At 48.6% G+C, this 27,566-nt stretch overlaps 13 protein-coding genes across 14 annotated transcripts; 7 read left to right on the top strand and 6 right to left on the bottom strand.

The window, feature by feature from the left end:
* Positions 1-3,541: 3,541 nt before the first annotated feature.
* Positions 3,542-3,813, bottom strand: PPTG_21558 (hypothetical protein; the record flags this gene model as incomplete). Its single annotated transcript, XM_008898366.1, has 2 exons — positions 3,542-3,578; positions 3,758-3,813. 2 exons carry the CDS (start codon positions 3,811-3,813, stop codon positions 3,542-3,544), a joined length of 93 nt encoding a protein of 30 aa, XP_008896614.1.
* A 1,421-nt stretch (positions 3,814-5,234) lies between these two features.
* On the top strand, positions 5,235-6,015 carry PPTG_04074 (hypothetical protein; the record flags this gene model as incomplete). The annotated part of the gene is made up of 4 exons (XM_008897898.1): positions 5,235-5,273; positions 5,312-5,591; positions 5,628-5,850; positions 5,922-6,015. The coding sequence occupies 4 exons, from the start codon at positions 5,235-5,237 to the stop codon at positions 6,013-6,015; spliced, it is 636 nt and encodes a 211-aa protein (XP_008896146.1).
* Positions 6,016-8,311: 2,296 nt separating this feature from the next.
* On the top strand, positions 8,312-8,602 carry PPTG_04073 (hypothetical protein; the record flags this gene model as incomplete). The annotated part of the gene is made up of 2 exons (XM_008897897.1): positions 8,312-8,397; positions 8,434-8,602. The coding sequence occupies 2 exons, from the start codon at positions 8,312-8,314 to the stop codon at positions 8,600-8,602; spliced, it is 255 nt and encodes an 84-aa protein (XP_008896145.1).
* Positions 8,603-9,756: 1,154 nt separating this feature from the next.
* Positions 9,757-10,808, bottom strand: PPTG_04072 (hypothetical protein; the record flags this gene model as incomplete). The annotated part of the gene is made up of 2 exons (XM_008897896.1): positions 9,757-10,350; positions 10,422-10,808. 2 exons carry the CDS (start codon positions 10,806-10,808, stop codon positions 9,757-9,759), a joined length of 981 nt encoding a protein of 326 aa, XP_008896144.1.
* A 1,910-nt stretch (positions 10,809-12,718) lies between these two features.
* On the bottom strand, positions 12,719-13,690 carry PPTG_04071 (hypothetical protein; the record flags this gene model as incomplete). Its single annotated transcript, XM_008897895.1, has 2 exons — positions 12,719-13,258; positions 13,319-13,690. The coding sequence occupies 2 exons, from the start codon at positions 13,688-13,690 to the stop codon at positions 12,719-12,721; spliced, it is 912 nt and encodes a 303-aa protein (XP_008896143.1).
* Positions 13,691-15,934: 2,244 nt separating this feature from the next.
* Positions 15,935-18,028, top strand: PPTG_04070 (hypothetical protein; the record flags this gene model as incomplete). Its single annotated transcript, XM_008897894.1, has 1 exon — positions 15,935-18,028. One exon carries the CDS (start codon positions 15,935-15,937, stop codon positions 18,026-18,028), a length of 2,094 nt encoding a protein of 697 aa, XP_008896142.1.
* Positions 18,029-18,176: 148 nt separating this feature from the next.
* On the top strand, positions 18,177-19,729 carry PPTG_04069 (hypothetical protein; the record flags this gene model as incomplete). Its single annotated transcript, XM_008897893.1, has 3 exons — positions 18,177-18,800; positions 18,876-19,003; positions 19,084-19,729. 3 exons carry the CDS (start codon positions 18,177-18,179, stop codon positions 19,727-19,729), a joined length of 1,398 nt encoding a protein of 465 aa, XP_008896141.1.
* On the bottom strand, positions 19,446-20,739 carry PPTG_04068. Of its 2 annotated transcripts, XM_008897892.1 has the most exons (2): positions 20,016-20,739; positions 19,446-19,895 (listed from the first exon to the last, which is right to left on the bottom strand). In XM_008897892.1, exons 1-2 carry the CDS (start codon positions 20,577-20,579, stop codon positions 19,803-19,805), a joined length of 657 nt encoding a protein of 218 aa, XP_008896140.1. In that variant the 5' UTR covers positions 20,580-20,739; the 3' UTR covers positions 19,446-19,802. The 2 variants fall into 2 exon arrangements, with proteins under 2 accessions (XP_008896140.1, XP_008896139.1); XM_008897891.1 differs by having other exon boundaries at positions 19,446-20,739.
* On the top strand, positions 20,032-22,031 carry PPTG_04067 (hypothetical protein). The gene is made up of 5 exons (XM_008897890.1): positions 20,032-20,890; positions 20,971-21,086; positions 21,146-21,199; positions 21,264-21,312; positions 21,391-22,031. Exons 1-5 carry the CDS (start codon positions 20,671-20,673, stop codon positions 21,930-21,932), a joined length of 981 nt encoding a protein of 326 aa, XP_008896138.1. The 5' UTR covers positions 20,032-20,670; the 3' UTR covers positions 21,933-22,031.
* Positions 22,021-23,106, bottom strand: PPTG_04066 (hypothetical protein; the record flags this gene model as incomplete). The annotated part of the gene is made up of 6 exons (XM_008897889.1): positions 22,021-22,131; positions 22,199-22,301; positions 22,369-22,513; positions 22,586-22,658; positions 22,757-22,839; positions 22,908-23,106. 6 exons carry the CDS (start codon positions 23,104-23,106, stop codon positions 22,021-22,023), a joined length of 714 nt encoding a protein of 237 aa, XP_008896137.1.
* A 1,202-nt stretch (positions 23,107-24,308) lies between these two features.
* On the top strand, positions 24,309-25,366 carry PPTG_04065 (hypothetical protein; the record flags this gene model as incomplete). Its single annotated transcript, XM_008897888.1, has 1 exon — positions 24,309-25,366. The coding sequence occupies one exon, from the start codon at positions 24,309-24,311 to the stop codon at positions 25,269-25,271; it is 963 nt and encodes a 320-aa protein (XP_008896136.1). The 3' UTR covers positions 25,272-25,366.
* A 322-nt stretch (positions 25,367-25,688) lies between these two features.
* PPTG_04064 (hypothetical protein) lies at positions 25,689-26,852 on the bottom strand. The gene is made up of 4 exons (XM_008897887.1): positions 26,590-26,852; positions 26,277-26,511; positions 26,082-26,205; positions 25,689-26,006 (listed from the first exon to the last, which is right to left on the bottom strand). Exons 1-4 carry the CDS (start codon positions 26,747-26,749, stop codon positions 25,965-25,967), a joined length of 561 nt encoding a protein of 186 aa, XP_008896135.1. The 5' UTR covers positions 26,750-26,852; the 3' UTR covers positions 25,689-25,964.
* Positions 26,853-26,967: 115 nt separating this feature from the next.
* On the top strand, positions 26,968-27,362 carry PPTG_04063 (hypothetical protein; the record flags this gene model as incomplete). Its single annotated transcript, XM_008897886.1, has 2 exons — positions 26,968-26,989; positions 27,151-27,362. 2 exons carry the CDS (start codon positions 26,968-26,970, stop codon positions 27,360-27,362), a joined length of 234 nt encoding a protein of 77 aa, XP_008896134.1.
* Positions 27,363-27,566: the final 204 nt, after the last annotated feature.

Genomic DNA, 27,566 nt, shown 5'->3' with positions numbered 1-27,566 from the left:
CAGCCCAGAAAATGTGAGGCGCTCAGCAGTGCGTACTTAGAATGATCGCCTGAAATTCGTAACTAAGCGAAATGGTAATTTAGAGAAAATAGATTCGCGTGAAATTTTTGAAACGGGGATACAGCAACCATACATGTCTCAAAACGACTAAAACAACTTTAAGTTAAGGTTGCAGGAACCACTCCGGGCAGTGCTTCGGTACGAAGAAAACGTGCAGCCCAACTGGGCGTACCCGTGTGTTGTGGCTTACACACAGTTTCATGGAATACAAATTTCTTGGCCTTCTCATGAGACTTTGCTGTACTACTACAACTACTACTACTACTAATGGCGTGAAGTTCCAATATCATTGTCGTTGTTACTGCTCATTCGCGCAACTCATGTCTCTTCTACATAGATATCGATGCAGTGGAAAAAAAGTTTCTTCACATTGAGGTGAGTGCAATCAATACTATTAATACTTGTGGTGGCCTACAGATGCCCAGCTAACTCCATTTTTTTCATTCGTGATTCCCACATCATACTAATTTAAGTTTGAAGTTTAAGAACAGTTAAGTTTATTTTTCGAGACCAAATATCTCCAAAGAGCCGATTTTCAGGTGCGTATTGTACTTACAAATGGAACAAATTAGCTTTCGCGTATCATTTAACCTGCAGTAATACTGAAATTACGTATAATATACAGTACTCCCATGCTTATTATTTTATTTGAAGTCAACTCAGTCCCATAATCCATATGACAGCGCCTGTGTGGAATTTCAGTGTAAACTATTCTGGACTTTATAAAAAGCTTATGAAGTGAATGTCGGCTAAATTTCCTATTTCAGAGGTTGTAGTTGGGAATAGCCACTGATGCATTCTTTGACAGGGTATCAAAGTCACGTATACACTTAATTACAGCTCATACAGGTATTAGAGGGAACCAGAATTAACTTTTTCGTAGCGACTATTTTGCGAAATGGTCGACCATATTTTTTATGGTCGGCTCATATTTCATTTTCCAAAATGGTTTATCTGTTTAGGTGAAGCATTTCGGAAATCGCTAACCATTTCTGAAATGGTTGACCATTTTTGGGTGATCATCACTCTGATAATCATATGAATTGTATGCAAATTGAATCTTTAATTTCGCCGAGCACCGTAACAACCCTTGTATGCGGGGAGCGAGCGTCCGGGAGCATTGGCACCCACAGTTTCTCTCTAACCATGCCTAGAAGATGTTGCTTGCTCTCTGATGCACGACAGCTTACGATGATGCTGCAAGGTAGCATACTGAGCTGGAAAACGGCAGAAAGGTACAAAATGCAGATTCTAGAAATGCTACGACATGCTATCGCGGTCCCTGGCCCAAACAAGCACCTGCAGAAGCTGGGAAACCCCCATGACTCTTCTAGATACTGTGTAAACCGCGGTGCACGCTCCTTATGCTAGCAGTGTCTGCCGCCATCGACCGCTGACCTTGGCGGCAACTTCCAGTAGCAAGTCAATAATAAAATATGGTCAACTGTTTCAATTGTCGCCGGGGCGATATTTCGGGAGATGTATGGTCATTTAGTTGGCGTTCAAATGACCATGCGATTCATATCATTTCTCAATTCTGACTCCCCCTATATAGGCACTTGTGGAGTATGTTTCGTTTTTATTTTATGGATTCGAATCGAGATAAGCTTAACTGTTGTTGTAAACATAATGAGTATCTGTTTGAAGTGTGCTAAATGTGTGTTTTGATCAAGCAGAGTGTGATACCTTAGCCTCACACTTCTTGTTAATTGTTTTAACCCAATGGCATACTGAATTCAAGTTTAGTGAAAAGCCGGCTGGTTTTGCAAGAAGTGTGATATCTGTTTATCACACAGGCTTCGCTATTGCGATTGGCTATTTTAAACAGGTAGCCAATCATTACTGTCATGGAGATCAAGAAGCGACGAGTGCCGCCGACGAGTGTTGTAGCTGCGGCACCAGATGCAGACAACGTTGCAAGGGCTCAGCAAGCTAAAATACTTAAGATCACTACCAGAAAGACATATTCTTCAAAGCTTAATTGTCTATCTGAGTGGCATTCTCTTCACTACCCGGATTGTGTCTCCAAAGAAGACGGAAGGACCAAGGTAAAGTTACCTTTCGAAAAATCCGTGGTTCTCGAGTTCATTGGATCTGTCTGTTTTGTAGCAACAGAGCTGGATAAAATGGATTCGAATACTGGAGAACTCGGAGTGCCGCTTTCGTCGTCATGTGTGAAAGGCTATAGCAATGCCCTAGTTGATTTGTACAAAAATGAACAAAACATATTGAGCCCCGATACAGATAGAGCTGAAGGATACGGCAAGCTAATTAATGATTTAAGTAAGCGTGGTCTCATGAAAATTAGCGAAGCAAGCAGTATTTGAAGTCTTCTGGCTACTCTTTACTAGCGTCGAAATTGATGAAGTCCCGGCCTGAAAAATCTGGACAGACTTGGGCAACTTCTACACTCTCATGGGCTTACTTCGTACTAATGTGGAATTTAATGAGTAGATCTGAATCGATGGAAAATATTTGCTGCAGCATCTTGATTGGGTGGAAGACAGTCTAGTAATTGAAGAACAAGGACACAAAGGGGAGCAAACGGGAGCAGGCAAATACTGGAAGCATATTTACACCAACCCATACGATCCTCATATTTGTCCGATATTAGCGCTTGCAGTCTTACTTTTTTCGTATCCGGATCGTTCTGCCGGTGAAAAGCAGCAATTATTTGCCGGCTGCAATAATAAAACAAGGTTAGGTGATCTTTTGCGGAAAACGTTAAAATATTTAAGCGAGAGTGGACAGCAGCAACTCGGTTCCCCTACAGGCGATATTGTTTCACGACTGGGATAGTAAAACAACTCGATTTATCATTTTGGCAAAGTATTTACCAGGCTATTCAAGTTGCCCTACTGGAGTTCGTACTGGATTCCTTTTTTCTCGCTTCATTATTTTATCACGAATCATTTTTGCGATATAGCTTATCCAAGACTCATTCGATTTTTCTCGCACGAGTATGCACCCATAACCCACGACCTGATATGTGTCGGACAGGTACAGTGCTGTGCATTGGGCATTCCGGTGAGCAGCAGCTGAAATTCACTGGTAGTCTCCGACACCTCTTCATTGTACGCGAGCTGAACGAAGTAAAAAGTCAACTGGGAGGGTTAGTAAACCTCCATCACACAGTGGAAGGGTAAAATTAATAACGATTTACCGGATAAGATTGCATTGAAGGTTAGAGGTTATATACGGGAAAGTTTTAATGTAGCTGGCATAGCTCGTGTACGTGACATCGCCGCTCGTATGGAAAAGCTGCGTGATGAAATTACGGCTTGTATGCGAGGTTTAATTATTCAATCAGTGGTACAATCAGATACGAACGAGCAAGAGAGCCATTCTCCTGTTGATTGGAAGTCTTGGGACTGAAGAGATGGTCTGCTTTCACACTCCGTTCCAGTGGACTGGGAGTTTCCTACAAGGATCAATATTAAAACGTTTTGGGCATCTTAACCTGGAAGAAACGCATTACGAACTAGTAGGCTGGGTTGTGCGGCAACGCCGCAATGTGGCTGTTACACTGAGGCTTATCCCCGTCAGCCATTGCATAGCGGACAACCCGGACCATCTGGGTAATGCAGTAGTATAGGCGCCGTAGTGCGAGCAGCGCGGTTTGGAAGCACATAAAGAGAACCACGAAACGGAATCTACGCGGTTCGAGATATCCACGACGAGTTCGGGGTACTCGCACTGATTCACCTTTTTGGTCGCGTTCAAGTGTAGGATGTAGATATCGGAGGGAACCATTATCCTCAATGCCAATGCCTTCGCCAAGAGGCTGACAACGATCGGTTGCTCCTTGGAGGTGTTGCCCCAACTGGCTTTTCGTCATTGTTGTCCAGCCAAACGTGTATAATTGAGGCATTGCTTCTAACCCACCGGAAGCGTGCTCATAGACCCAGGTCTTGAGCTTGTATACGCAGTCACGGCTTTCCATGCGCGTGCGTCCGAGGACACGTGCTTTTGCTCGCGAAGGCTAAGGTTGTTCTATATGGGGGCTACCGTATCGCTACAACTGTGAGCTCATTGGTACAGATTGACCCTGAAATTCCTGCTTCTTTCGAGTTAGTAGCATGATATACATTACAGCCAGACGTTCAAGCCCGTCGAAAAGTCCAAGAAAACGCAGCTGTGTCTCCCTTCCACCCACCAGTCAACAGTGAAGCGAAAGAAAAAAAACATGGACGCTGGTGATGACACCCCTGCGCGTAATTCAAGATATGCAACCTGGCGTGCTAGGGTACCTCGAGTAGGGATGGTTTTGGACTCGTTCAGAACGGTCTAAAATACTTTTCTAAAATGTTCAAAAATTCGTCCAAAATTCGAAAGTCTTCCAAACTAAGTAATAACATATGCCTAAAAGGAGGTAAGGACTTTTGAACACTTTTGAACATTTGGAAATAAGTTTCGTGCTAGGGAGCTGACGTTGCGCCGCTACCGGTCCATCCTGTGCTTGGAGAACTGACGTTACCCCGCTGCCAGACCACGGCCGTGCTTGGAGATCTAAGGAGCTGACGTTGCGCCGTCTGACGGTCCATTGCTGTCCTTGGAAAACCAGGGATCTGGCCGAAACGCTATCGAGTACTTGTTGCTCAAGCTGTTCCTGTCTTTGGTAGTGTCCGAGTCTATGACGCACATGATCATCATCACCGTGACGTACTACATCAGCAGTGTCGTGGTGCTCGGCGTGTTCATGCTGTGCGAGTGATTGAATAGTATCCACAACTCTTCATTTTACTCGCAACTTTTGGACTGGATCAGAGATGATGGCGGAGCTGCAATTCCTCGTGCACTTCAACCGTACTCTATGCGCCTCCTTCCCCCTCCAACGCGGACACTTTCTCGCTTACCACCTCCTTCATCAGGAGCGCGAAGGCGTACTCTCTTCGCTGCTCGATTTGTACGTAAATGGCCGCAAAATCGACGCTCCAGCCATGTGCCGAGCTTCCCAGCAATTATCCGCGCCCGACTGCGCGGCGAATTGCGCGGAGGCAAAGAACTTTCGGTGCGATGTTGCGTAGCATGGGAAAAGCTTCTGGAGCCAAAGCTACAAAGGGCTTCGGTGCCTGTCGAGATCTTCACGGTTGTCGGTGCAACACTGCGTCTTGTGGCAGCTGGTGTCGGATTGCTGGCAGATTCGACTTTCAAGGCCAATTCGGAGACGGAAGATGGTGTTTATGATCATGAGCGGTCTTGGGCTTACGATGGTTCTTGCCAAGTGAAGTTGAATGCTGGTAAGGACTAGGAGTACGCTGCAATTGATCCGTGGAGCAAGGATGATGCGATTGGCTGTCTGCTGAATCTGGACAAGGGAACTGTTGCCTTCACTCGGAATGGAGTTGATCTCGGTGTGGCGTTCTGGAATGTCAAGCACACGGCTAGCGATCAGGGCTTCTTCCCAGCGATCAGTGTCGAGCAGACGGAGATGCTGCTAGTGAACATAGGATCTCAGCCGTTCGTGTATGAAATGTGTGGGTTCGAGCCTGTTATCATGGCACTGGAAGATGAAGATGCGAAGGAGTCGAGTGCGGATGCGAACGAAATCTAAGCTGCATCTGAAGAACCTACCGAAGCGCCAATCCCGGTCAAGCAACAGAATAATGGGAACTCCTCAAAGAAAGTAAAGACTGAGACGTCTGAAGATTCAAGGAAAAAGTCCGAGAAAGAAGCAGCTCCGACTGAACCTCCCATCGACCTTAAGCAGTTTGAGACAGTCGACCAGCTTGAGGATCTGAGATTAGAGCGACTCAAGCAGGAATTGAGCCGTCGAGACTTGAAGTACAGGTACGTTTGCGCTGTATTAGGCTATACGATGGACTTGCTACTGAAACTAACTTGTCATCATGTTTGTACAGATCAGTGCCCTTCACCACCTACCTCTGCTCCGTCGCAGCCTACTTCAACACCCTCCCCAACAACCGCAATTGCTGCTGCAGCAGCGCTTTCTGAAGCAACAACAGTGCGAGTTGTCGCTCGACTCGACCTCTGACTGGGAGTACTGCTCGGCGTTCCACTTGTACTCATTGGAGGTGTACGTGCGCTGGTCAAGGGCAAGACGTCGGAGCGAGCACAGCCCAAGTAAATCATGGAGAACGTGAATGTCGCCGGTGACATACTTACGCTCCCTGGACATTGCCCTTCAGAGCTCGATAAATACGATGGATATGGAAAGACTTGGCAACACCGCACAATCAAACGTTTATTCAATACTCTCAGGATATGATTGATGCCGGGCAAGATCCACATCGACGCTCCCAATTGAACCATAGTTTATGCAGATGTATACGAGCTTCTCGACCTTCTCAACGGAGAGTCTGTTCCTTCTCTTCGAATGAATGTGTTCAAAAATGCTCCATGCACGTTCACTTGCTGCGGATGATGTGGGTACAGCGAATACAATCCTCGCAATCTGCTTCAGCAGAGGAAACTCTTTAGCACTCCTAGACTCCCAATAGTCCCGAGGGCTTGATTCCGAATACCGTTCACGCATCGCGCTGCCTCCACACCGCTTCATGCTTTTAAAGGCAAGAATTTCAGCAGTCAGCTTCGGAACACCAGCATTCGGAGTTAGAATAGCGCAACGTTGGGCAAGTTTGCAAGCTTGGTCCTCCACTTCTTCGTCATCATTGCCCACAAAGTCGTCGAGATCCATTGATGGATCCAGCATGAACGCAATTCCCATTGTATTTGTGTGAACGTAGCTCCAGCGTTTCTTTATCTTGCTCCGAAAGTATGTTTGTAGATCGTCAAGAGGCAGAACACCAATATTCGTGTACTCTCGGTCCTCTCGTCCGTGTTCACCGTGTACTGCGTCGAGATTGGAGGTTACCGAAGAGCATGCAGCGTCGCTGAGAAGCTCAATACCGTCTTGGGTTTCGTGGCCAACTTGAAGCGAATCTTCTGTTGAATTCGCCAAAGTTGCTGTGCTTTCTTCTTTCTCTTCTTCGTCTTCAGGTGAAGTAACTCCGTATACGGAGTGGTACCTTAACCATCGAAACCATCTATAAACCCCAGATACAAACACAGAGTCCGACTCGAGGTGTTTGAGTGCAGTTATCAATGGGCCCACAAGTCGAACGACAGTCCTTAGCCCACTCCAGAATTCAATATCACGAACCAGGCTTACTATGTAAGCCAGTTTTTTTCGACTTGGAGATGTTCCTCGGTAACGATCGCGGAATTGCTCGTATTCAGGACTTAGAAAAAAACTTTTCAAGAATGTCTTGGCTGTTGAGCACGCAGCAAAGACATGCAAATACCGAGTACCACCGTGTCGGTACTGGTAGCACCAAATTCCGCACGTTCAACCCATTGTTGCGAATTTCTCGTTGATGTCGCTTGAATTCGTCAAGTAGGGCCAAGTGGTCTCGGACAAAACGCGTAATAACCACAGCTCGCTTTTGAATAGCAGTAACTATAGCAAACCGGCACACGTCTTGAATGAGAAGATTGAGCACGTGAGCAGAGCAGCCGCCAGTCACCACGTTAGGTCTGCGGTTTTGAATATGACTCGATGCACTTCTTACGTTTTTGGCGTTGTCTGTTACCACTGAAATCACGCGCGCGGACGTTGTACTTTCAATCTCTGCGAGTACTTTCTCGGTTTCTCCGGCAAGATAGACTGCGGTATGTTGTTCAGATTGCGTTGGCCACGAAGACCAGAACAACGAAGGCATACCCGGTGCGACTACCATGAAGTTGATGATACTTGCACCAGTAATGTCACTCCAGCCATCCGTCACCAACGAGACATAATCTTGCTTATTAATCAATTCCAACACGTTTAGGTGAACTTCCTTGCGCACACGATCTAGTAGACCGCCACTTAGTTTGTGTCTTGATGGCACTTTCATCATCGGAGCCAAGAGAGCCATAAACTCCCGAAAAATCCGTGCTTCAACAAGCACAAATGGCAAGGCACAAACGAAAAATAACCTCGCCAATGCCATTTCAAAGGCATCTTGAGTGAGGTCGCTGGGGGGAGGTGGCTGTGGAGTGTCTGAGGTAGCAGGAAAGTCCGTGGCAACGGGCTTTGGTCGCAACGCGATCTACACGTCTCTGGGCACGCTCGGGCACTGCTTGGCGTTTACCAAATGCTTTAGCAAGTTGCCACCGGGTTTTCCATTCTTCTTGAGCGTACCGCAGTACTTACAACGGCCATGCTTCTTTCCATTATCCCTTTCGATGTAGTAGTGCTGCCAGATGTCATCACGTGGGCGCCCCGTTCTCAGTGGTGAAGCTCGAGATGGGCGAAGAGGAGCAGGGGAGCGTGGAGGGCGCGACGGAGTCGTTGCTCGAGACTGCGGAGAGAAGGTCACCGCTCGAATCACTGTAGGTGAGTCTAAACGTTGGCTAGACGGACTGCAGTACGAGATACCATCCCGGTAAGGGCTGTAACGTGGTGATCGTCTCAAAGCAGAATCAGGCGGCGAACGAAATTGACTTGTCCCTGAGCGTGTCGACCGAGCCGCAGATGGTGGCGATGCAGCCGGCACAGGCGGTAGGCCTCCGTTTGGAGATTGATCTGGAGTCATAGACTCCTTGACACGCTGATGGAGGGCGGTTTGCGTTTTGAGGCCTTGGTCAGCCCCCCCACCGTTGGGGGATCTATCGAAGATCGCTGGCACTGGCTTTTTGCACACTTTTGGACACTTTTGGACACTTCAAAACAGTTTAAAACGTTTTGAATAAATTTGGACATTCTTTACTCTTCCAATCCAAAACCATCCCTAACCTCGAGTAATTGGCCCAACCAGGCAAACCGCCACGTGCAAACGAAACAATACGTTACAAGAAGCAAATCGCGTGGTGTTAACAGCTACTCAATGAAAAAAGGTTGGTAAGCGAGGTGGTTGTGCATAGAAGGAGGGTAAGGAAAAGCCCCCCCAAGCTTCAAGAACAAGCAGCAACTGAACGCTCCCGCCTGTGGGTATAAAGTGTGAACAGCGACGCAAGTAAACCAAGATCGTGATCAACGGCCGGGGGCGCTTAGGTGAAGCCGGAAGTGGGAATTTTGTGATAAGCATAACCAGATCTTGTGAATAGTGCTTTAGTATTTGACTAGAGCACGACGTGTGTCCGTACGTCCGTCCGCGGCGAGCGGAACGGAGGCATTAGGCACTAAAAACATACATGCGCCTCCGCCACGTTGCGGAGGCGCTCGGCTAGTCTTAAACATCAACGCTAATCGATAATGGGTTAGTAAAACATTTATTAAAAGGCTAATCGAAATAAAAAAGTTTAAAAAAGGATATAATCCCGCCGAAGCGAAGCGGTAAAGACCTTAGCAATTGTGACCAATCATAGCGGCGGCGCTCGGCTAGTGCTATCATTATACTACTACTACTAGTAGCTGATAATAGCACTACCAGTATTATAAATCATTTTATATTATCGGCCAAAGAAATACTTACTATTAACGATGTAACGATGTCTCCCAAATGGTACTTGTAACTGGGAATAGATTTCGTGGTCGAATTAAAGTCTGGCTGTTCAACCAGCAAGCTGGTCTCCCAGAAATATTTGCTTTTGAAGCGTTCCCGCTTCCTTTTTTTTAGCTGAAGCGTCTCTAAAACATCATTGCTTTTCAAATATAAAAGCTTCTTCGAGCAAGGACCGATCTTGTTTCGTTGTATTGCTATTTGTAATGAAGGGCCTTCTTCAATTGCGCCTTCATTGAAGGCGCAAGTTTTACGCGGACAACGACAAACCCAGCTGCACTTGTACACCCTGTGTGTGGTCTTCACGTCTAATGCATTTCGAGCACTGCGATCCTAGGCAGAACTCGGAGATTGGAACCGCGTGGTCAGAGCTAGAGTACCCGTCGAACAGGTCAACTAGCACCGATGCATTCTGCAGGCACGTCTCCGGGTCATCACGAGTGAAGATGTAATCGAACTTGTACGGCTCCCACGTGTGATTTCCGAACCCGTTACCGATCCACGTAGCATTACCAGCACCCGCAACCGTTAGGGAATCGTACATCGGAATCGGAGTGTACGATCCGTTCAGCGGCATCTCGTTCGCCAGGTATTTCACAGCGGCCGTTGTCGGGATTGCGTTCAGGTCACCCGTCATGAACACAGCATCGCCGTCCTGGCAGTACTCGCTCATGCGTTCCGCCACCAGGACAGATGACTGGTTCTGTCCGCGAGTGATGTCGTAGTGCGTGTTTAGGATGCACACAATTCGGTTGGAAGAGAGGTCTCGAAGGCGAGCAATCACTGCCGCTCGAAGATACTCTAGGTCCCAAGTGTTTGATCCGAGGACTCCAGGAGTATCACTCTATAAATCGGTCAGCAAACAGCAATTAGTGATTCTTAGAATCAATCATCAAGTGGTGCAGCGAGACTTACCAGTGCAAATGTCGTGTTCCCCAGTACCTCCCAGCGCTCAGGCTTGTAGAAAATACTGTTGCGCTCGTTCCACTTGCACTCTCCCGCACACTCGCCGAGACTCGCGAAGGACATGTTCGACGTGAAGAACTCGATTTGGTCAGGAGCACCTTCCTGTGTGCCGATGAGGTCGGGTTGATATTTCTCCACGAGCTCCTTGGCCCGCCACTTGCGCTGTTCCCAGCATCCGCTGGGGCACTTGTCGTTGGCGAGTGACGTCCGGACGTTGAAACTCATGACCTTCAGCTGAGAGGAAGTAACAACCTCCTGCTGGGTCTGGATTGGAAATGCTGTTGCAAGGCTAGCTACCGCAACAACACCGATGAGCATTGACTTGGTGAGGGCCATCTCGACGGCGTTCGGGATTTATCTGCTTGAACGGTGATCCAAACTGGAGCCTGCAAATAAAAAAGTGAGACGAACGATTTGTACGAAGGAACGCACATATGGACCAGCCCATCGATGCTCCCTATTCTTTCCTTGAGGAAACAACGTTGGAAAGTTCATGGTGTTCAAGCCAACAGCAATGAGATACAAACTGAGATGGTAAGACAGTTGTTCGATGTATATACAGTTCGTCGAAGTACAAAACTGCGTGAAGTCTTGCCATAATCGCGCTATCAAAGATTGCTCCTGTGATGTCAATTGGACGTGATCTCGCTCTCGTCAGAGAAGAGTGAATTATTCTAACTTTTTTTCATAATAATATAATATAAAACATGATGTTATTACCAACGAGGGGATTGGATAATATTTAATGTCATCCAATCCCCTCGTTAGTCACTTCCCATGTCGAATTCTCGAAATCGAGCAGATCGATTTTAAAATAGAAAAATGTCGCTAAAAATTGTCGTATTGGCTAAAACTTTTCGCTATTCAGATAGCGATACGGTAGCTTTTATCGTTTAGTCTTAGCTGAGCTAGCCAAAAAATGCTGGCTCAGTCCGGCTTTTTTAGTAACCGCGGTAGCCTTCAATTGAATCCTCTGCTGCCGTGGCTCCGAACTGGCCGGACTCAAATTTCCTACCTTTTACCAACCACTACGGATTGAGCAGGGTATGCACCTGCAATACTACGTGCCAGTCGAGGAGGAAAGCAACGTGAAATGGCATATCCAAGGATATGCATGGACGCTAACCCATCGAATTAATGTAGCTTTGCGTTAATAGTCGTTTTACTGCCCAGTACGTAAATCAATATAGCGCTGTAGTGTAAGAGAATGAAAGCGGGATCGTATCCGGATCAGTTAATGTATCGAAAACGACAACTACAACAGCAGCAGCAACAACAACGCGGCATACAAACGCATATGGTGATTGAACTGCCTTAATTTTTTTCGACCAAGTGATAGTACAATAATTACCGTATGAAAGCGCAACATGTATCCTTTTTACAAGCGAGGGGTGAGATGGAATAATATATTGGGTTTGTATGTAACTGGTCAAGGGGAGCCGTTAATATATTGCTGTTGAGGCAGTATTCCAAACCTAAGGATTACTACCGAGGGGGTCGTCTGTTCATCACGGCAGAACGATTGCTTTTATTAAAATAGCGTGAGTAATTTATGGTGATCTTGTTCGCGTGAGTCATGGACTGGTATTATTCACGTAATCATGCTTCGCGTTATTGCATGTTTGGCACGGATGCAAGCGCATCCGGCTCTCGGCGAGAAGGTACATCTGCAAAAAATGCTTGTGTACGACTTTGGTAACGGTGACTGACATATTGAGCCTCAATTTGAGGAGTAGGTAGTAGTAATGTTCAAACAAACAAGGTATGGTGGCAAGAACGTCACCAGCAGTCCAAATTGGACCATTGGACTCCAACTGCCAACTTGCTCAGGTGGGTTGACGATGGCCTGATTGTCACTGGCATGCATGCTGCGTTGCAGCCCATCTTGAAATTAATCAATGATTACGAACTTCAGTTTCTTGTGGCAGGTGGCCAAGTGGCCTTCAATTTTTTTTTTTTTTTAATGTTTTTCCTTTATAAGACGCGACTTGATGCTGTCTTAATACATCTCTGCTAAACCGCATCAAATATACTGGTGTTGTACTCTGGATGTCTATTTCTCCCGTATTGTTCGTTTGCTGACAGTTTCTTCTAGATCGGCCCGCGCTGGAGTACCCCGTTGTACAGCGAAGAAATCGTTGAGCTTACTTAAACAATCATAGTTTTTGTCGATGTAGGAGACCTTCAGGTTCTGTTACATAATGTAATGTTGTGGTATATTGTTGCTGCGTACTACACAACATCCACTAATACGCGATGCAGCGCGAACATTTTGTTCCTAGGCAAAATTCGGACAGCAGCACTGCATGGTCCGAGCTTGAGTACCCGTCAAACGTATCAACCAATATCGTGCCGTTGCGGAGGCAAGTGTGGTCGTCGCGGCGTGAGAAAATGTAGTCAAACTTGCTGCCCGCCGGTATGTTTCCGAAGGAAGATCCAATCCAGGTTGGCCCTCCGGCACCCGCAGCAGTTAGTGTGTCGTACAACGGGATTGGTGTGTAGCTCCCATCGATCGGGCCCTGGTTGGCAAGGTATAGAACGGCGGAGCTCTGAGGGACAGCATTTAGGTCTCCGGTCATGATCACTGTGTCTTCTGACTGGCAACGCTCGCTCAATCGCTTCGCTACCAGGACTGATGACTGCGGCTGACCGAGGTTTATGTCAAAATGCGTGTTCAGCATACACACGGGGCGATGGGTAGTCTTATCACGGAAGCGTGCAATAACCGCTGCACGCAAGTATTGCAGACCCCAGGTGTTCGACGGGATTTCATCGGGAGTATCACTCTTTCAAGCAAACGGTTAACTAATGAACAAAACCTTTCAGAAAGTCAATGTTAAACTTACCAAAGCGAAGGTGGAAGTCTCCAGCAATTCCCAGCGATCGGCTTTGTAGAATATACTGTTGCGCTCGTTCCACTGACAATCACCCGCACAGTCGCCAGTGCTTGCGAACAAAAGCTGATCTTGGAAAAACTGGATTTGATCAGGAGCTCCTTCTTGCGTGCCAATGAGATCAGGTTGGTACTTCTCCACGAGTTGTTTGGTGCGCCATTTGCGTTGTTCCCAGCAGCCACTTGGGCATGGATCGTTGGCAATCGACGTGCGAAGGTTAAAACTCATGACCTTCAGTAGAGGCGTAACGTGGCAGCTCGCACCCAAAGTCTCATCGAGGGCGGCGACGGTGAGAGCAGTAGCGAGAAGACTGGCGTAACGCATTGAAGCTTGAGAAACAGGATTTCGAGATCGGGATGAATAGCAAACTAGCAAAATCAAAAGTGATCTCGGGTGAGGTGCAGTTGCTTGAGCAACTTGGATCGTGCGTGAGCATTTCTCGGTTGAAGCTTGATCTTCTGAACAGGAACGGTTTCCGGTTGAAATCAATGGTATAGATCAATTATAGACTGACGCACGCAGTATTCGCAGTCATACGCTTCTGAGAACGGAGAAGTGTGCAAGAAATCCCCACGACATGAGATTAAGCAGAGTATGGTGGAAATAGCCACCCAAGAATGAAGGACTGGCGGTTTTGGTGTCTTTCTTCTGAATAAAACCGTAATTCGACTTTTAGGGGGTGATCCCCGATAAAAACCAGCGTACTTCGGGTTTCGGCTCAGCTAGCGCTACGCCGAGAGATCTGCCATATATCGAATCAGGCGGATCGATTGCGCACACAGACCAATGCTATCATTATGGGTACTTATAAGCACGAACGCCAAGAAACTTTACTACACATCGATCAAAATACGGTTCGAGTTGGATGGCTTGTGTGTACTCGTCTTCACACATTGTTATCATGTTCTCTAGCGTAGATCTATCACTGCATGAAATCAACCCGAAATCGAAATACTACGTGCGAATGATGCCACACGAAAAACTGCAATAGAGTTTTCCTTTACACCTGCGTCGGGGCGGTAAATTTAAACAACGCACTCACAATGTCATTATACTCTTTGGATGCAACCGACGGTTGGTATTTGGCAAGATGAAGGACCAATGCACGAGAAAAATATGTTGGAAGTGAAATTTCGAGAAACAAACAGCCGAAAAGCCGGCTGACAAATTTGGTGGATTGAAACGCTTTGCATCTGGTTTGCGCAGGCTATTAGCGTTTGGGGTGAGAGGCTCGACGTTGTCTTGCTCATATGGGAGATATCTGGGATTACCGTACGTCGCAGACTACAAAATATTCCTCAAGTTTTCTCATCAGTAGCGTGTGGATGAACACTTGTACACTATCTCATGGAGGAAAAGATAGGATTGAGGTGACTGTATAATACTGCTTTGCATGGGGCTTCATTATCCCTGGCAAAATTATATACATCTACCGACCGCTATTCATCTTGAATCACGGCTCATTTCCTGACGACTTTAACTACTCCGACACGCTGCAAATTCAGGCAATTTTCGGATGCAATCACGTTTTCATGGTATGCTATAACAACAACATTGAGTTATCTGACCATGCTTTCGGGTTCATGAAGCGTGAACTTCATGATATACTTCAATCGCTTGGCGCTAAAGTACTTAACTCGCTCATTGTCTCGCACTACGCACAATTTGTCGTCACTATGGATATACGTCGCTTTAGATACCTCGTGACTTTCGAGGTGTATAACTCGACAGTAGTTGACTGTCCAGCCAGTACATCATTCCCTTATCTCCCGCATCTCACCACGATATTTATCGTACGATCTTGACGAACACAGGGCATTCCGGAGGAGTTGACGACAGATTCATCGCCGAAAATTGTGAATATTGACTTCGTGAGAACCGACCTTCGTGGACCGTTGCTGAACAGCCTCGACGAGAAGTGGCAAGCAGTCATGGTGTTATAGTTCGAGCATTGTGGATTGCTTGAGCTCCCAGCATCCATCGCGAGAACGGCGCTTGTGGGTTTGTCCTTAGTTGACAGAAATATCACAGAAATACCCGAAAGCCTATGTGGTAGCTCCATGTATTCACGTTTCCACGTGAAACGATCTCGAATGAATATCGATCGTGTACACGGGGGATTGGATAAGCTAGCCAGAGCATCGCAGGGATATATTAGCATCATTCGACTTGGTTATCAATTCGGTTCGATGTTTTTCTACGTCGTTTAAGGTAAGTGATTCGGTGCCGTCGGTCAACCGTTCATTGTTATCTTCTTCGATCCAGGGTGTCAAAATTTCGCGCCTTAACTGGGGCCAAAATCTGCCACAGATTTAGTTTTGGCGCTTGATACCTGGTATACCTGTATAATCAAATTGTATGGTTTAATCTATTCCGTTTTAAAGTAATTCTAGCGCTAATTGAACTGTATCAATGCTTTTTTTGTCGATATACGATACAAAATGACTCCGGCTAAATTGAGGCGAAAAACTATACGGTATGACGCAATCGTTCAATAATCGACCATCACTCCTACGCGTGCGTCGGCGCTGACAGGGCTCACTTCCAGACCTCCTTGCGCAGTTCATCATGTCGCTGCTCCATGGCCGCAGTATCTTCCTGCGTGGCGTGCGGCGTCTCGAAGCCGTGCACCGGGCTCCCACTGCGGCGTCCTTATGGGTGGGCCGCCGCCGCCCCGCGTCATTCGTGCTGCCTGCGCTCGGCAATGGAGCGCTGAGTTTCTCGACATCTGCACTGGATGAAGACAACAAGAAGGGCAAAACGTCGCTGACGAAACCTAAGACGCTGAACGCGCTGAGCGGCATGGGACTGGATCGCCCGCCTGATACGGCAAAGGAGATCTTGAGCTTCCTCATGGGTCATTTGTGGCCCAGCGAGGACTCCAAGGAAGCCAAAGAGATCAAGCAGAAGGTGCTTATCTCGGCGGGTCTTGTGGTGGCCTCCAAGGCGCTGACCATCCAAGTACCATTTATCTTTAAAGAGCTCGTGAATAGTATGGGTGAAGCCTCCACCGTGCTGGCTGGCTCGCCCGAAATCACGGTGCCATTGGCGATGGTGCTCGGCTATGGACTAGCTAGGTTCAGTGCCAGCGCGTCGTCCGAACTCGCCAATGCTGTGTTTGCGACAGTGGCGCAGAAGACCATCCGCAAGGTGGCAGTTCGTGTGTTCAAGCACTTGCACGCCATGGACCTCAAGTTCCACCTAGACCGCCAGACAGGTGCCCTCTCACGCATCATTGACCGCGGCTCGCGGTCGATTGACTTTGTGCTGCGTGCCATGGCCTTCCGAGTGGTGCCGACAGTGCTGGAGATCGGTCTTGTGGCCACCATCATGGCTACCAGCTTCGGACTACCGTACGCGGGTGTGACGCTCGGCACGCTAACAGCGTACACGGCGTTCACAGTGCTGGTAACGCAGTGGCGCGACGAGATTCGTCGTGAGATGAACCGTCTCGAGAATGAGGCTGGCGCCAAGGTTATCGATTCATTGATGAACTACGAGACGGTCAAGTATTTCAACAACGAGGAACACGAGACGGAGCGCTATGACGAATCGCTTAAGGGCTATCAGAAAGCGGCGCTCAAGACGCAAACGTCGCTGGCCATGCTGAACGCCGGACAGAACGGCATCTTTAGTGTCGGTCTTACTGCTATCATGTACATGGCGTGCGAAGGAATCGCTGCTGGAACGCTTAGCGTTGGTGATTTAGTACTCGTCAATGGTTTGCTCTTCCAGCTGTCGATCCCGCTAAACTTCATCGGCAGTATCTACCGTGAAGTTCGCCAATCGGTCACGGACATGGAGTCGATGTTCAAGCTTGGTGCGGTGACGCCTGTCATCACGAACCCGGACGAGAATCTGAGTCTGTCGGGTAAGGAACCCAAGTCGATTGAGTTCCGTGATGTAGAGTTCGGATATCGACCGGAACTCCCGATTCTGCGTAAGGCTTCATTCAAGGTGGACGCTGGCAAGCGCGTTGCAATCGTTGGCACGAGCGGCTCCGGCAAGTCGACAGTACTCCGATTGCTCTACCGTTTCTACGATCCCCAAAACGGTACGATCCTCATCGATGGAAAGGATATCCGCCAGTTGAGTCTGGACGAGCTGCGCCAAGCTATTGCTATCGTCCCTCAAGACACCGTGTTGTTCAACGACACGATCTTCTACAACATTAATTACGGACGTCTTGAGGCAACATCGGAAGAGGTTATGAACGCCGCCCGTGTCTCGCAGATCCACCGCTCGATTGAGACTTTCCCGGATGGATACAACACCCGTGTGGGTGAGCGCGGACTGAAGCTCTCTGGAGGTGAGAAGCAGCGTGTGTCGATAGCCCGCGCGATGCTTAAGGACTCACCGATCCTGCTGTTCGATGAGGCCACGAGTGCCCTTGACTCGGAGACGGAATCCGAGATCGTGCGCGAGTTCGCATCCATTGGCGCGAACCGCACATCGCTCATCATTGCTCACCGTCTGTCGACCATCCAGGACGCCGACGAGATCATCGTGTTTGACAAGGGCCATGTGATCCAGCAGGGCTCGCACGAGGAGCTACTGCGTGATGTTGAAGGGAAATACGCCGAGATGTGGTCTCGCCAGAACCACCACGTGCTCGGTCTGATGAGTAACGACGATGGCCATGAAGTGACCAAGGACATTTAGAAAGCCTGTAGAAAGGTAAAAGCAAGCACTTCAACTTGTTGTGTGGCCTACATTATTTTGTGTGGTCCATGCATTTTATTATCCCTGTCAAAAGCGATGACACAACTAAAAATAGCCTTCGCGGCATCGCACTAATACCACCGGCGCCATGGAGGCGATTCTGTTGGGCGCGCGCCACCTGAGCAGCAGCGGCAGCTCGAGTTCCAGTTCCTACAGTTCCAGCGACGACGAGCCGCTCAGTCTCAGTCTGAAGCGCCACGCTGCGATGCACCCTCAACCGCCCCCACCTCCCCCCGACTCACCGCCGCCTGACACTGACATGCCTCCGCCACCTCCTGGTCCACCTCCACCTGTCGATACGAAGCGCAAGTCATCAAGACCGCGACGGACGAAGACTAACACTCCGACGACCGCAAAAAAGTCGGTGAAGACCAAAGCTTCAACCAAGAAGGCAAGGGCAACGCCTCAGTCGTCTCCGGTCAAGCAGCAACGGGTTGAATCAGCGGCTAATAGTGAGCAGGAACTGGGGCAGGAAGATCTGGACGCGTACACGGACGAGTCGGACGTTTTTGAAGAAGATGTGGAAGCTATTTTGTTTGCAGAAGAGGAGGAAGATCGACGCAAAGGCTACACTGACTGTTTGACAGAGACCCACCTGGACAGCACAGAGTACCCGTATCCGGCGTATCTCGCCAAGCTATCGACGCTGTTTACGGAACAGAGTGCCTTTGGCAAAAACCCCGAGGACTTTATTTATTGCAACAACCTGCTGGTACATTGCGAACAGTTTTCTTGATCATGAGTTTGACGACGTCGATTCTAAGGCTTATTGCGCTTCGTGTTGCAGGTTAGTCCGAGCCAACTCAAGCTACTGGACACTCGAGCTGCTGCACTCGAGCGGGAGAAATTGAGCCAAGTGCAACAAGCTGCAGCGTTGAAGGTAAAGGAGGAAAAACAGAGGAGACGCCAAGAGAGGTGAGCCATGGGTATTGTCCTGTTAGGCTTATTTATTGTGTGGATACTAACAACGAACCGTTCGTATAATTGTCCTACAGGTTAATGGAGGCACTGGAACCGCCCGCAAAGAAACTTAAGATATCGGAAGCCGCGCTGAAGGCGTTGGAGTCAAAGTCATCAGCATCTGCGAGCAACACTAGAACTTCTGGTAATCCCTCGCGAAAGCGAAGTCGAAAGAAACCTGCTGCATCTTCTGCATCTACGACACCTGCTACGCCAGCTTCGTCGAATCCTCCCAGTGACGCCTCCACAGGTACTACCAAGAAGGCAAAACCGAAACCTTCGTCAGCACGGCCGAGTAAGGTCAATGGCAAAACAAACGGTAAGCCTGCAACTGCTCCAGCTAGTAAGAAGAAAACTACGACATCAAACAACCGTGCCAAGAAGACCAGTGCTGCTGCTACCAAAAGCAAGGCGGTAGCTGCAACTGGGAAGGGGTCAAAGGCGGCTAAGAGTGAGCAAGCCAAGTCAAAAGCTGCAGTTGTTAGTAGCAGCTCTAAGGAGAGCTGCGTGCGTGCAGAGATCGAGAAGAATCTCGCCGAGGCGGACCAAGACCCTGGCAACGAGAGCTCCTCCTCTTCGTCGTCGTCGTCATCTTCGTCATCTTCCTCCTCGTCTTCATCGTCGTCGTCCTCGGTATCGTCCGTATCCAGTACGTCTGACGATGAAACGAAAGACGATTAGACCTAAGATGAACCGCTAAATTTGATTTTTGCCATCATGCTCGGTTCTCACGGTTTATGCTGCTGTTCTTCCTTCATATTATTTTATCTGAGAGCTTCAACTGTTTCTCCACCCAGATATTGGCGGATTTTTGGCCCAACTCGAACAATTGATCCAGCACTTCAATCTGCGGTGGGATCATTGCGAAGCGTGCCAATTGCATAATTGCAAATGGAAAGTCAGGATCAATCGATGGACTGATTTCGTAGTCACTCCGACGCAACAAACGAGCGTGGAAGGCACATACCTTGACGTATCCAGGGACATCAGGAACCAAAGTGAGGAGCCCTCCGTCCACGTGGTACTCTCCTCGAAACACCGATGTGCCTCGCCTGGCCAAGTACCAAGGGATATAGCACGAAGCAATTAATGCATCGCAAAGATCGTCCGTTGAGTGGAAGTCGTCCGTCAGTACCATCACTCTTGCAGGCCACATCTTCTCTGTAGCAATAGTGAGTCGCTGAGCAAGTGTCTCCACAGGAAGGTCGCCGAATTTAGTGTGGAAGATAGCGCGTAGTCGCTCCTCGAGCTTCCAAATGGTGCCATGGCTGTGACAAAGTCTGGCCATGGCCTTGGTCTCCTCGTGGATGTCGCTCATACTCGCGTTAGCGGCTAGACTTAGTGCAGCGATTGCACCTCCCGAAGCTCCGGCAAATTTGGAGCTTTCCTGGATGTAGCCAGCATCCTGCAGCCCCTGAGCCACGCCCAAGTGGTATGGGATCAAGAACCCGCAGCCGCTGAAGCTGAAGCTGCGTGCAGTCGGAGTTGCAGCAGCCGAGAAGCCCCGCGCGAGACACCGAGCAAGTCGCATTCCTGTCTGACACTGTAAAATATGCCAGAAGTTATGTCGTAGTAGCGAGGTGAGTTATTAAAAATATTAGTGACATAGTGTAGCTTTTGCGATGAAAGTGAAGTTTGCGGTGCTTGGGGATGCGTTCGTGGACGTCGTTGCGGGAACACTGGCGCCCGACCAGTTACCCCAGTGGGGCAGCGATGTGGAATGCTCGCGGCCCATCGAGCTGCAGCCCGGTGGCTCAGCGCTCAACACTGCAACGCATCTGGCCAACCTCAGCGTCCGCAACCCCCACCACGAGCTGGAAGTAGCGCTGCACACGGCCGTCGGTACGTCCATTTAGTTGATTATTGTATATCTATGAAGTACATCACTTAGCTTTGAAGTAATGGTTGTGCTGTTGCTGCAGGGAACGACTCGTTCGCGAATGTGTTGAAGACGCATTTAGCCGACCGCAACGTGACACTGAGCTCTCCGATGCTTGATAACGTCCCCACGGGCGTTTGCATTGTTCTTAGTGGAGCGGTGCGTGGTGATTATAATTGTTGTAAGATGGTTCAGTACTTACGTTTTAGGTGATACAGAACGACCGTAGTTTCATCACGCACTACGGAGCCGCTCACAGGCTCAATATTGAGGTGAGGCAAGAGTGCAATTGTCGATTAGTGTGTGAACCCTTGAACTGATGCAGTAAATGGCCAGCATATTGACGAGAAAATGGTACTCTCGGCGGACCATTTGCACATTGGAGGTGCAGTAGACTAAAACTTTAGAGCTGCTCCGTGATGACCGCCGCTTCTAAATAGGATGTTGGTTATGATTTACTCAGGGTATTACAGCTGTGCCAGTCTCCGAGCGAAAATGAAACCTCTGCTGCAGAAAGCGAAGGAAAACGGAATCACCACTTCGCTCGACATAAATTACGACTCGACGGAGAAATGGGACGGCCTCGATGAGCTGTTCCCGCTGATAGACATATTTTTGCCTAATGAGATCGAAGCCATGAAAATCTCTCGCACGGACTCAGTGAGCGCAGCGATGGCGCACTTTACAGAACGGATCAATGGGGTGACGGTCATTAAGGTTGGCGCTGGCGGAGCTATCGCGTATTGCTCCAAGACACAGCAGCAATGGAAGCAAGGCAGTTTTCCTACGGATGTCGTGGATGTCACAGGTGCTGGCGACTCATTTAACTCCGGTTTTCTTTTCGCCTGGAAAACCAATGATGGAGATGTGGGTGATGCGTTGCGGTGGGGCTGTGGAACTGCTTCGCGAACGGTTGCCGCTCTCGGAGCGTGCTCGTTCCCTCTCACATACGAGGACGTGCAGAGTATGGTGGCTGTTGATAATGCGAGAATATCCTCGAAGTAGGAGATATAAGGTAAGGATGCAATGATAAGTATACATGAAATGAAGAGAACTTGAAAGCGATGAGTTAGAGTCACCACGCCGGTGACGGTTAGGCTGCACTACTTTGTTGTGTTCCTTCTTTCTCATATGCGTCAGGCAGAGTCTTGGTTGTATTTATCTCTTTCACATCGTCCTGTTCAATAGCTGCACGAATTTGTGTCTGACATGTTGTGAAAACCTCGTGAGACTATTAGACATTGAATTGACAAGCTGCAAATACTCCTCACCTCAACAGCCTTGGCGCACGGATCGCCGTACCACACGATGCTCTTGTTTTTACCAACGATGAACAGTTGCGGCACCGTGAAGAGGTCGCATCGCACGAGGTATCTGCATCATTGGAGAGAGTGTAAGTTTGGCAGTTCGATTGTCATACTTATTTCATCGTGAGACGAACTCTTTGCTCATAAAACCAGTTTCGATACCGATACTGAAGGCGAACTCTTTGAGCTCGCGGAAGTTGCTAGCATTGCGGCCTTTGACTTCGTACATTGCCAATTCTTCGCGAGATTCCTGTGTTAATCCGACAAATTGCACAGTCCCTGGAAAATCAAAACAACACGAAAAAAAAGTAAGATCACAGTGAACAGAAGAATAATTTGTAAGAATTGTACCTGCGGATGACACCGCTTCATGGAGATACCCGAATACTTCCAGAGCTTCACGAGACTTCTTGCACCATGTCCCCTATGCAGTCAACACCACTATATGAGCAATTGGTGACGTTTCTGGAAGTGACTCGGGTATCCTTATACTCCTGCTTTAATGGGAATCATGGTACGTACGAAGAACAGAATACAGGTTACTTTGTTCATCTCCAGCTGCACGGGGTCGCCGTATATGAACTCAACCTTTTCGAGATCGTGTGCTGTTTTAAGCCCCATACAGCAACACCATTAGATAACCTTCTCAACAAGATCAGTACTGGACATCAACCTCGCTGCAGCTTTTCATGTAGCGCCAGTCGCTCGTATTTTGCCTTGCGGAAACTGCCGACCAATACAACACCCACGACAGCCAGCACGAACAAATAGTCCTTCGTAAGCCAGTCTTTTCCGGTGGATATGGCCGTTAGCCATGCCGCCACACCGCCCACGAGCAGTGCTCGGCCCCCCACGTTATCGATGCAGATCATTAGTTGAGCGTCTGCGATTTCAATTCAATTTTTTTAAAGATGGGTATCTTTGTGAAAGGGCACTTTGAAAAGCTCTGGGTGTTTTTAGAAAGGCAATTTACTAATACTTGCATGTTTGATGAAAGCGAAACGCGTAATGAATACAGGGACTAATGCGGAACCCACTGCTCGATGATAGAGCTTGCTTCTTCACTGGGCTGTATCAACGATGCGGGGTGCTCGTGCAATACAGTATGCTCTCCATGTTCAGAAGCTGAACAGTTCAGAAGTCTTTCATTGGTGCGGTTGATTTCAGGAATATGCTTGTTTGGCGTGAAATCTGCGCGAGCATATTTTCAGAGGCCACGCGCTGAAATAGTAGATTTAAGCCATTCTGGTCCAGAATCAGAACGGTTGACGAAGTACTCGTTTGCCTCTTATCGAAGAGCTGTATCAGCAGCTCCCCGAATGAGACCACGTCTCAGAAAGCGTCCTGTTCTGTGGGATCACAGTATGTATTTGCGTGAAGGAACTCCTATCCACTGCCTTCCGTGTCATAAACGTATTTAGTTGCGACGAGTGACTTCTTCGGCGTGTTTGTCATGATTATCAGCCTACATTATTTGGCAGTGTTGGCGCTCAAGCAGTAGCGTCTCGGTGGCAGCGTAGCTAGCTACTAAATGTGTCGAATGAATCCCTCAAAACAGCTTCAGACTTTCGGTGCACATTCCAGGTGAATGTCGAACGCGATTTAATTTTTAGTCGGGTTTGTATCATAGTCTTAGCGTTACCGATATCTTCGCACGCCGTAAAACGTAGGGGCAACAGCACGCGTATATAACCGACTTGGTGGGTTGATCGCAACTACAATGGGATCTCGGCACTTGCTCGTGCCACGAGCCAATTGCAGGGCATACACGGTCGGAAGGGGCAACTTAACCGATCGACAATTCTAAAGAATCACTGCTGCGTTTACCGATTTTCAGCTATGGCAATCACAAATACCGAAGCATTTCCACGTTGAGCCAAGTACTTCGCCAACTGCAACTGCCACGAACAGCAAATAATTCTTACATCAGCGGCGCCTGGTAGAAACTCCATCCGAAGTGAGCCACTCGTGTGATTCTGCTTTCACGCCGACATTCTCTGTTGCTTCCATTCTCAATTTTGCGGCATTCGACGGACTACTTTACTCGACTCAACCAGCATACCTCTACAGCAACATGGTGCAAACCGGGCATTCTGTTGGGGTAGCCTTCGCGCTTAATATTGCTGCTGGTTTCGCTACAATCCTCGGCGGTATGGTTGTCTTCAACAAGCACCTGGTCCATTTGGCCAACCCTCGAAGCCTGGCCATCGCCCTCAGCATTTCAGCGGGTGTAATGATGTTCATCTCATTGGTGGAGATCTTCGGCGAGTCGGTGCATCTGCTAACGGAGGGGTTTAAAACGGATGAAATGTCGGAGGAGACGGCAACGGGACACGGATGGCTCGCCGCTACTGCATTCTTTGCAGTCGGAATTGCTCTCATCTATGTCATCGACATGATTGTGCACAAGATATCTCCTGCGCACGAAATAACTGAGATTGACAACCTGGAAGCTGTCCGCGAGTCGTTAGAGCTCAGTAAGGACAACGAGAGCTTTCATGCCCTCGAACATGGGTCCCAGACGCCTAACGCGACACACTACGTTAAAATGGACCCGGAAGCGAAGCTTGCGCTACAACGTATGGGCGTGCTCAGTGCGTTAGCTATTGGTATCCATAACTTACCTGAAGGTATCGCTACGTACGTTGGTGCTATCCAAAAAACCTCAGTCGGTTTCTCACTGGCAATTGGTATTGGTCTCCACAACATCCCGGAAGGTATCGCTGTTGCCGCTCCTATCTACTTTGCGACTGGTTCCCGTTGGCGCGGCATCATGTGGTGCACTATTTCTGCGTTTGCTGAGCCGGTGGGCGGATTCATCGCGTGGCTAGCTATCGGAGACGGCATGGATCCGATCTCGGAGGGCATTTTGTTTGGAATTGTGTGTGGCATCATGGTCTGCATTTGCGTGAAGGAACTCATTCCGACGGCGTACAAGTTCACTAAGGGCGAGAGCCATATCGTTGCGTTAGGCATGTTCGCTGGCATGTTCATTATGGTCGCAAGCCTCACGCTTTTCGGTTACGCCGGGGTGTAAGTTTGAGTTTGAGCTCAAGAAGTGGTCAGAGAGATGTCGATCCACCAGGATTTGCAAAAGGCTTGACCGTTTCAAATAAAGGTTTAACTTCAAACATGTTTTAGTAAAACAGTTTTACTGTTCGTAATCTACTGTTATCAGTACAGATTCCACTCGGATCCGCTCTTAATTCATGTAGTGCCACCACTGTATTTGCTGGCATAGTTAACCAGGTAACCTTCTTTCTGCCATCGACCCATGCCTAGTACCAGTAGATACGTCTATTCAATGCCGGCTGCACAGTCAGCATCCGCTACTCGAGACCTGGGGGCGCGATAACCTCTTTTTAAGAAGTATACCCCTCCTCTAGGTCATCGATTGCTAAGACGTGATATTGTTCGCTGCATTTCCACCGCAAAATCATACGTGTTCTGCTCTACTCGGTGAATAGTATTCTTTGTCAACCTCAAGAATCGAATGGCAAAAAGTGCAGATATGTTTACAAAAGATACCCCATCGTTCCATCCTTTTATTCCCAAGTGTACATAGGGTACTCCAGTCTACTTGAGCCCAGCCTATAGGCTCTACAGGCTCATATTGATCAACGTCCGCTCATTCGACGATGGCGATCGAATACTGCGTCTCCCCGTTGAAGCAGAGGAGCAGAGGACCACCTCGACCGCGAGATCTGTAAGCACGACGATCCCAATCCTATCACTTCTTGGCCTTCTTTAACTTGCTCTTCTCACCCTCCAGCTGCAATAACAAAAATAAAACAGTCAGTGACTATCTCCTTCACTTGCACGTTGATACTCTGTCCGTCCAACTTACCACTTTCTTGACCCGCAAGAGCACCTGAGTGTTGGCACTCACGCAGTTCTGCGGATGGTACGGCGGCTTGATCACCACCTCACCCATAACTCGAATGTTTGCGCCTTCCCACTCACACGGCATCCTGGTCGTAGCAGTTAGCAGCACCAAAAAGTCAGATCTTGTCCCAATTAATCTGTCCACAAACACACTTACGTCTTGTTGAGTGCGTCGAAAATAGCCTGAGCTTCACCGGACACGCCCTGTCCAATAGAAGCCAAGGCCCGCTCGGCAAGTCCCTTGTTGCGCTGCTCCATGCGCTGCAGCTCGTCTGCGCTGATGGCCGGTAGCGTCAACATGAGTCCAGCGGGGGCAGGTTCTAGCACCTCAACCTTCTGCAACGCTTCAAGCTGGAAGATACGCGTCTTGATCTTGGCTCCATCTTGCTCTTCTGTTTGATAGCAACGCAATATCAGCAATTGTCACGAGGCTACGTCATTGGCTTCAAGGTGAGATTGGACGAGCGTACCGAGCACGAGGAAGTTGGCCACAGGGTCCAGCGTGAAGATGACGCCCTCGAAGGTCTCCTGTGCGGCAGTAACCACTCGCAACTTTGCGCCCACGGCCTTGTGGTCCTGCTGTAGCTCCGCCGGTAGCACGGGAGCAAGAGCGGCGCTGCTCATAGCCATCCTGTTGCTACTGGTGAAGATTACACTTGCCTTTACTAAGGAGACCCCCCCAGCCCTTGATACGCTTCGATTGGTAAAAATAAAGGACAATTTTGTATCGGCAATAGGAGGTTTACTATCGGATTGGTTGAAATTAGCCGCTACATGAGGGGCGGAGCGTGAAGGCGAGTTAAAGCTTTGGAGCGTTTCCGGAGGTGCGAACAAGCTAGAATCCAAGCATGGGCGGCGGTCACTACGAAGGTGCGTAGCGTCAATACGGCTGTATATGGACATGAAAGCTATGGTGGATCATGTGCGCGTGCGTCTTACGTCGCTTTTACCTAAGTTCTCGGCCCATTTTGACCGAGTACGAGGTATTTCTGACAATTTTTTTTTTTTTTACCATGACGTTGGCACGGCAGCTCCCCGCGTACCGACGCGCCAGGAAATGGTGGACGCCAAGCTGCCACTGCACTACCGCGACACATGTGCGGGCCTGCTGATCCCGCTAAACGAATGCCGACGTTCTACGCTTTTCCTCCCGTGGAAGTGTCAGGACCTCCGTCACGCCTACGAGAAGTGCCAGTACGAGGAGTGGAAGACCCGTGTGGAACTGCTTAAAAACCAGGACTGAGCACTCCATCCGAAGAGGACGAAGGCTACATATTGTCAGACAAAAAGGCGGTTGCAGGTGGAGCTGGGGCGAGCAAAGCTGGCAGGGATCTCGTTGCGATCGTGACACAAAAGACGCAAGGATACCAGTAAATAATGAATACATGTGCCGCTGGGATATCGTGTTGCTCTATCGTTCGCTATGAAGGCAGAGCTGTTGCTCCTT

This window comes from Phytophthora parasitica (genome assembly GCF_000247585.1).
Source record: "Phytophthora parasitica INRA-310 unplaced genomic scaffold supercont2.6, whole genome shotgun sequence".
Classification (NCBI taxonomy): Eukaryota; Oomycota; class Peronosporomycetes; order Peronosporales; family Peronosporaceae; genus Phytophthora; species Phytophthora nicotianae.
This window is presented reverse-complemented; position numbering and strand designations above follow the sequence as displayed.